General features: G+C 45.0%; 1 protein-coding gene across 3 annotated transcripts in view; it reads right to left on the bottom strand.

Annotated features, from left to right (window-relative positions):
* LOC103388266 (brain-specific angiogenesis inhibitor 1-associated protein 2) overlaps positions 1 to 8,325 on the bottom strand; it is a 14,605-nt gene that overhangs the window by 3,404 nt on the left and 2,876 nt on the right. For 2 of the 3 annotated variants that reach the window (XM_025061399.1, XM_025061398.1), the window contains exons 3-13: positions 5,592 to 5,738; positions 5,435 to 5,510; positions 5,210 to 5,296; positions 4,492 to 4,553; positions 3,926 to 3,997; positions 3,632 to 3,769; positions 2,770 to 2,922; positions 2,170 to 2,346; positions 944 to 1,643; positions 647 to 848; positions 88 to 150 (exon numbers count right to left, since the gene is read on the bottom strand). In XM_025061399.1, coding sequence (XP_024917167.1) covers positions 88 to 150; positions 647 to 848; positions 944 to 1,643; positions 2,170 to 2,346; positions 2,770 to 2,922; positions 3,632 to 3,769; positions 3,926 to 3,997; positions 4,492 to 4,553; positions 5,210 to 5,296; positions 5,435 to 5,510; positions 5,592 to 5,639 — 1,778 coding nt within the window. In that variant the 5' untranslated portion in view covers positions 5,640 to 5,738. Of the gene's footprint in view, positions 1 to 87; positions 151 to 646; positions 849 to 943; positions 1,644 to 2,169; positions 2,347 to 2,769; positions 2,923 to 3,631; positions 3,770 to 3,925; positions 3,998 to 4,491; positions 4,554 to 5,209; positions 5,297 to 5,434; positions 5,511 to 5,591; positions 5,739 to 7,734; positions 7,932 to 8,325 lie in introns of those variants that run through there. The other variant, XM_008323177.3, reaches the window with a different exon arrangement.

Genomic DNA, 8,325 nt, shown 5'->3' with positions numbered 1-8,325 from the left:
ACAACCGCCGGCCGCACCAGCGCCGGCTGCAGCAGCAGCAGCAGCTCTCGTCCTCAGCTCTTCTCCACTTGCTCCTGCCTCACTCACCTCTCCAGATGCTCCATCCTGCTGTGGTGTGGCTGAGTGTAGGAGAAAGGGAACCAGCCTTTCCTGTGAGGACAACAATTGTCTTTAGTCAAGACCGACCGCAGAGAACGGGTCAAGATATTCTTCAGTAAAAGTCAAATATCACAGAAGTCATTCATCATATGTTATATATTACACATCCACAGCAGAGATTCCCACACCAGCAGGTGTGGTGCATGTATCCCTGGGGCTGCCACTAGAGGGAGCATGAGATAAAAAAATATGATGGTGATTTGGAGTGGGGTTTTTTTTTCAAGTGGGATTTTTCCACACAATAAAGATGTGTAAACAAACTTTGTAAAATTTAAAATAAAAAGCTATATAAGATATATTAATGAATTATTATTTATTTAATTATTTGAACACATTTTTTTCACAATGGTGTGGGGTTTGTCAACCTGGTTGGACTATAGAAGGAAGTGTGCAAAGAAAGAAAATCTTTGCATGTCCTTTAACAATGAAGTGCTTCACAGTACAGTTGCAGATGCAGTACAGTACTGAAGAAAACATATCTACGTACCGTCCGGTTCGTTCATTTTGACCGTAGTGCCATCCGTCTCTCGGCTCAGAGATGAGCAGCAGGATGTTGTCACCGGGCAGGAAGTGCAGTAAACAGGCCCCGCCCACTGCTCCACCCTCCTCCGATGGCCCAGGACCGTGAGCAAACATGGCTTCTACACGTGAAGGTCCGGACAACGGCAGCGTCCTCGGCAGACTGGAGCCTGGAGAAAAGACAGGTGGAGGTTAGAAGAGGAACACAGACAGATATGAGAATGAAAATGTTAGCTGTTAGCTGTGAGCAGATGCCACTTCCTGCCTTGGAAACCCCCCAGCCTCATTTCACTGGCAGGTCGTCTGGGCAGTGGCAGCGTGGCTGTAGCAGATATCTCTCCGGCCTTCAGTCGACCAAAATGATGCAGCGGTAATGAAGTGTTGCTCCCCGCCGGCTCCACCTGTTGGTGCAACGGTGGCACAGGAGTCATGACCCTTGACAGTGGAGCACTATGAGGCAGTGGGGGGCTGTGGGGAGCGCTGTGGGGGGCACTGTGTGGGATGGCCACTGTCATGCCCTGCAAGGAGCTGCTGACCGGGGAGACCTGGGTGTGGGACATGACCGTGGAGGGGATGAGGCAGGGGGAGAGGTTGGCCGTGACGGTGGAGAGGGGGAGGGGGCTCTGCTGGGCCGCACCACCGGAGGGGGTGGCAGTGGATGCAGCAGGATTGGCACCGCTGCTGCTGCTGCTGCTGGCGCTGCTCTCCGGTTGGACGCTGGTCACAGGATTGACCAGCAGGCTGGAGTGCTGAGGAGAAGCTCCGCTCCTCTGGAAGGAACCTCCTGCTGTTCCCACAGCTGAAGACGCAGCAGAGAAAGTCTGAGGGGAACTATGAGGAGGAAAACTCTCGCTCTGTGAGGAGGAGGAGGAGGCAGGAGGACACTGCTGCTGCTGCTGCTGCTGCTGCTGCGAAGAGCTGGAGTCTCCGTTCACCAGTGGAGGAACCTCCTGAACAGAGAGCCTCTGGAAGGAGAGGGAACTTCAGTGAGATGTTGAGGAAGAACTAGAGCCAAGGCACAAATGTGACATTCGGAATTTTGCTGCTGGGATTTTCACTTTACAGGTTAAAATATTCATGAAAAAAAGTTTGAACTTTTACAATGAAACACAGGAAGTGTCTGCTTCAAGTCGAAAATGTAATTTCAAGGATGCAGTGGTTAAGATTTAAAGAGGATCAAATGAAGAACAAGGGTCAGTTTTGTCCTTGTAATAAAACCAACTCAACGGTCAGTTGTCTTTTTATCTTCAACTTCTTGTTAAACTTCTAAATCTCTTGTCTCAGTAACACTTTTTCCCAATTTTCTTTCCTGCCAGGCAAATAAAATTTCCGGTTTTACTGAATTATCATTTTGAATGGTCGACCAGGCTGCACTGGCCACAGGATAATAATACCCATAATGCAAGAATAAAATTTGATTTGACAAAATTCACTCGTTCAGGAACATGAAGTTTTCCCCAGTCAGCGTCACATGACTATGACATCACACACCTGTTCCGTCTGAGCACAGCTGAGCTTGGTGTGACGCAGGACCTCCGCAATCCCAGCAGCCCCCGGGCTTTGGGGCGCGGTGTGACGTAGCAGATTCAGCGCTCGCTCCGGGAGTTTTGTTGGCTGAGTGCAGGTCTGTTGCCAGGACGACAGCTTATGAGAAAGAAGCTCCCTCACCTGCGTGAGTGTGAAAAACAGGGAAGGATCAAAATGATTTATTAATTATCATCCTGGAGAAATGAGTCGGTGAATTTCTTTGTTAAAAGAACAAATCTTTCTAAACTTCAGTGAAGTCGTTGTCCTCAACAATATTTACAAACTGTCCGACCTTCCACGCAACGCGGCTGGTCACAAGTCGGACCGCTGACCTGAAGTTGAAGCTACAACAAAATCATGCTGGGACTTTAGATGATTGTTAAAAGAACAAATCTTTCTAAACTTCAGTGAAGTCGTTGTCCTCAACAATATTAACAAACTGAACAAAATCATGCTGGGACTTTAGATGATATCTGTAACTTCAGACTCTTCAGTGAAACTAAAACATGTGTAAATATCAAGTCCTCACGGGCGAAGCCAACATACTGTACGTGACCCTGTCACCTTGGAGTGGTAGTTGATGAGCAGTTTGGTGACACAACACTGTCTGTCCACCAGGAAGCAGTAGCGTCTCCTCTCCTCGGTGAGCGCTGACCTGTAGCCCGCAGCGACCAGCGTGTCCAGCTCGCCCTGACGTCGACTCATCAGCTCCACAAACTGCAGGGAAAGGCAGGAAATGTAAAACCATAAACATGAACGTCGTCACACGCACACGCAGCCGTCGCAATCGCACGCCGACCGGCGGGCAGGTGGAGAGCAGTGACCTTTTGTCCGCATTGTGAGGAGAAAGGAACGCCATCACATCCTGCCTGTGGCACGGCGATAAAAGAAGCCATCAAACCCCCGTCATGTGACCTTTGCTGATATTTGACCACCTGAGAGGACAAATCCTCTCACGCTCCGATATCATCCAGGCTTCCTCCGCTCAGACGCTGGTAACTGAGTCGCTTGTTTTCTTAATCGTGGACTGAGGCAGATTTTTCCTTAATCTTGTTCACGACAGGCTGAGCCTCGCACAAACACGCTCGCACTTTTTAAATCTCTTCTAAGCTGAAAAGGACGGTAAGAACTTTACGGAGGGATTTCTTCAATAAAAGACTCCTCTGTATATGGAGCTCTACTTCTTACACCGTCTGTACTTACACTACGTGTACTGTGTTACAGACACACACACACAGCTGTGTTTAACAACCAGGTGACACCTAACGATACTGTGATACAAACTGTAATTCCCCTGCCTGCCACTAGTGCAATGCAAAGTACCACCAGTAGCACACAAACCTAAGTTTGAGAACCCCCCCAATATAATTTTTTTTGTTCTGTTCCACACACCACCTGCCATGTGTCCTGTCGGTTGCTAGGTTACCTGCATCTCTCTGTCTCCATATTTGTTGGGGTGTCGGCTGCCCTGGCTCTTCCTCCGCAGTTTCTTGAGTTGGGACTGGCAGCGTTCGATGGACTCAGATTTGGACCTGCGCTCACTCTGGTACTTTTTCAAAGTAGCCTTAAAGAATAGAAAAAAAACACAGAGATGTTCCTATTAGATACGATGAAAATTAAATTATCTGTATGGATATATTAATATATTTACTTCATTTAAACTTAACCATAAATTTGAATTCACAATTTACAATTTCCCAGAACTGACACTTGAACGTACCGTGAGGTATTTAATGTCCAACTCCAGCTTCTGCTCCAGCTGAGCGAGCAGCTCCGAGTGAAACAGTTTCAGCTGCGAGTGTCGGACAAAAAAATGACAGAGGAGTTCATTTGATGAAAGACGGAACAGCGGAGAAAACAGACGTTCAAATCAAACCAATTATACTTCTGAGTCTAAATGGACACTTGATATGGAATCAGTCTGTTTCACTGCTTATCTTATATATATTTTAAAAACAAGTCAAAGCAGATGAGGTAAGTGTTTTACCCCCAGAGGCTTTATACTTTAGTTTGTCAATAATGTAAAATTTAAAATAAATTTTTAAAAAAGGTATACATTTTAACATATATACTGTACTGTATAAATGTATGCATAAATAGACATAAACATACATATATAAATATATAAAATTGCAACAATTTAACTATACAACTAAATAGATATACACAAATATAATCATATATGTAGATATATTGTGACCATTGCCATTTCTTTTCCTTAAAAAAATAAAAAAAAAAAATGTAAAAAACAATGGCGTCCGGTTCAGTGGTTCAGTGGAGTCTTACCACGTCCTCCAGCTGCACCTGGATCTGTCTGTGCACCTCGGCCATCTGAAACAGTGTGTCTCCTGTAAAAGAGCACAAACATCACGTGTGTGTGTGTCACTAACCTGGTTGATATGGACAGTGTACTCAACATGAGGGTCCTCTCTGCTAATCAGGGTCGACCTCATTATGTCCTGTTTTTTATTGCCTCACGTGTATGTGTGTATTTCAGTCCAGTTTACATCTATAGAAAAAAACTTTTTTTTCCCCTATCCTGTCACATAAACACACTTTATTCCACCGTGAACCGACAGACAACCGACAGACAGACTCTCCACCACGTCCCACAACCTGCTGCTGTGACACGGCTCCTCCCTGGTTCACATAGCGCTGTAGTATGCGGTGGTTGGCATCTCGCCCTCCGACACTCTCGCCTGCCTCCCCCGCTGTTTTCAGCATTACAATGAGATCATGTGGTGTTGTTAATCTCCCAACAATGACCCCACTCTCTCCCTGTCCCTCTGTTCCCTCTCACTACATTTCCTCATTCCCCCGGTTCTTCATCTTCTTCCGTGCTAACACACACACACACACAGCAGACGTAACTCCTCAGCCGCCGTCACACCGACCGCATTAACTTTATTAGCTCTATACCTAATTTATTTTTATGTTCTTCTCTAACCCTCCTCCCTCCTCTTCCTCCCCTCTTTTCTCTCTCTCGTCTCTCTCGCCCACTCACCCAGCTCTTTAGAGCCTTGGCTGTCACTTGCAAGTTCTCCCAGTTTCACCAGGGCATCGAAGTAGCCTTTGGCAGCGACGGTTACTCCTAATAAAGAGAAAGGAAGTTTGAAAAAAAAAAACCAACAATGAATCTGTAAAGAGACTAAAGATAAATCAGATAAATTCAATGAACTTTTTTTTTTGTCAATTATAATCAGAAATGTAACGCCGTTTTTTGACTGACCTGTCAGGGCTTTCTCGTAGTGTTTACCCATGACCACAAAGTTCTTCAGACTGGGGTTGAACTGGTCCAAAATCCCCTGGTGGTGAGAATGAGAATGAGCCCGGACGACATGAAATACTTTGTATTGAATATTTGAGGCTGTGTCTGTGAGGTTCACCTTGTAGACGTTTTCTGTCATCTTGTTGACCTCCTCGGTTCGAGACATTTTTTTCTTCTGGTTTAAGAACCCGACTCTCTGTACGGTACTGTGTTCTTCCTCCCTCGGTTCTCCAAGGTTCTAGACGGTAGAATTAGGAACAATACCCTAAAAGGAGAAAACAAGAAAATGAAAATATCTGAGCAGGTCAAGAGGGACATGTAAAAAGAATTTCAAGAATTTTTATTTTTGGCATGTGAGTAAGTTTTAGGTATTTTAACAACAATCTTAGAGATTCCCAAAGTTTGTTTTTTTTCTGCACCACCTCATTAGAACATCGACATGTTCACGGTCACTGGACTTTTAATATTTAAATTTAAAAGTAATTTTTAGGAAAAACTTGTATTCCTACAAAACTACGATTCTGATTAAACAGGGGAAAATACAGTGAAATTGACACCATGACCAGAGCTGCACGTCCCTCTAAAGGGACTCGCCCCTAACTTTGGGAACAAGTTTAGAAAATCCAAAAAATGTAGAAAAATATGTTGAGTTCATATTATATAGAGTCGACCGTGTTTTACTGAATTCATCTATGAAACAGTTGCCGTGCTGTTTTCATTTGATACTGAAATGTTTTTCTTTTCAACAGAGAAACAACTGAAGGACGACCTCGTCCAGGAAACTCCCCCGCGGGGAAAAAAATAAAAATTGTGATAAAGAAAGTTGTCACTGTGTTTTTAATAGTCTGAGCTGCAGGACGTCACAACAAACCAAATGTTTTTCCTGGATTCCTGAACCAGACGACGTCTACCACGTCAGATTAGAACAACACACCAGAGAAACCAGAGGAACCGCTGCGGCCCAGAGGAGTTCTAATCTGGGTTTGACACCCACTCAGACCCTCCTTTGTTAACACAGCGAGATTATAAACAAAACAGTGACCTAGATGGACTGATGGTCTGTGACATGTGAAAACATTTTCAGATTCCAGCTGATTAGAAGATAATGTTTACAGTAGGAGAGAGAGAGAAAGTTTTCCTGCAGACTGATTTTCTTATAAACTGATTCCAGGTCAGAGACTTGATCTCGACGCAGTGGAAGATAAAGTGCTGTTTGTTGGTTGGTTGGTTTGTTTGGGGAGGCGGTGGGAACGGTCTGCAGGTGGTGCTGGAGCAAACAGAACGTGCATTCATGTGGACGGGACTGTGGAGGAGAGCGGAACTGAAGCATCTCAGAGCAGGTCGATAAATTCATATCAGCAGGTGTCGATTCACTGGGCTGTTTTAGGGACAGAATCAGAGATACTTCACTGATCCATGGGGGTGGAGGGGGGTGAAGGGGAGGGGGGGGGTCTCAGTTATAACAGGAGAAAGAGCTGTACATATTTGAGCAAAACAAGATAAATAGAAATATTGACACTTATTAAAATAAAATTCAATAAATGACAAGTGTCAGTTTCAGCAGATTTACTGTTGGTTTTTAATGATTTAAATGTTGATATTTTAGTTCCGTCTGACTGTTCATATACAAACGTGAAAAGGCACTTAAAATATATATTTTATAGTACAAATATACATATATAGGGCCAAATATGCTGATTTTCACTTTTTCAATTTAAGTTTAAAGTCGGTCATGTGAACAAAGCAGATCATTTTCACGTGGACGTTTTTACTCTCCATCCTGACTTGACATTAATGACGTTGACATACTGAGAAATTTCAGTAGAATTGTCAATAATACTGTAATACTGTAGTGATGTCCAGACCCCCCCACGCCCCCACCCCCAGCTCACTAAATGACTGCAGCTGTAAAAAACAAACACCATCAGCTTTAACACGTTTCCACGGGACGTTTTTTCCCCACTCTGCTTTAAGAATAAACAGGTAAATGAGACATTTAAAAATAAATTATTGTTAAACTGAACTTTGTGCGTGTTTTTTTTCTCTTTTTTTTTCTTTAGCGTCTATGTCTAATATTTGAAACATTTGAGTTGAAACAACCACTGAACCTCTCTCTCTCTCCTTCTCTCGACACCGTTTGTCCCCGCGGTTCAGTCGGTCACCAACGACCTGTTGATCCGCGGCTCAAAACTCGACTTCCGTCGGTGCAGCGGGAACAGAACCCTCGTCACCGACGTGAGAAGACAGAAACAGTTTCATACCTTTTCTCTTGTCATCGCAGAGAGCGACAAAAATCCTGTCCTGTCCTTCCGCCTCCCCCTCTGTTCCTCCCATCAGACACCGCTCTCTCTCTCCGGTAGTTAGTCAGTTAGTGGGGGGTTGTTTCATCCTGCAGCCACTAAATCTCTGCTGCTGCCTCCTCCCGTCACGTGCTCTCCCTCTCTCTCTCTCTCTCTTTGTATGTGCATCCTCCCCTCTTCTGTCTCTCCCTCGGTCCCTCAATTTCTCCCCGTTTGCCCCCCTTCTGCCCCCCCTCTCTCTCGCACCCTCTTTTTCTCTCCGTCACCCCCGACCCCCACCCCCTCTTTGTTTCACCCTCTACGTCTCTATCTCTCAGTTGTCAGGCCCAGTGTTCTGGTACCGTCCAGTACTCCTCTTTGGTACTGAAACAGATTACCCACAAGCCTTCACTCCGGCGGGACAACATGGACCGTAACAAACACGAACACAGACCGACCAATGTGTCTCTGCTACTACTGCAGTACTACTGCAGTACTACTGCAGTTCTACTACTGCAGTTCTATCCCAGTCTCCACCATTCAGAGTCTGCCTCTCTCTGTCTCTCTCTCTCT

Source organism: Cynoglossus semilaevis, chromosome 13, assembly GCF_000523025.1.
Source record: "Cynoglossus semilaevis isolate Cse_v1.0 chromosome 13, Cse_v1.0, whole genome shotgun sequence".
Lineage (NCBI taxonomy): Eukaryota > Metazoa > Chordata > Actinopteri > Pleuronectiformes > Cynoglossidae > Cynoglossus > Cynoglossus semilaevis.
Note: the sequence above shows the minus strand (reverse complement) of the source record. Positions and strands in the feature narration are given on the sequence as shown.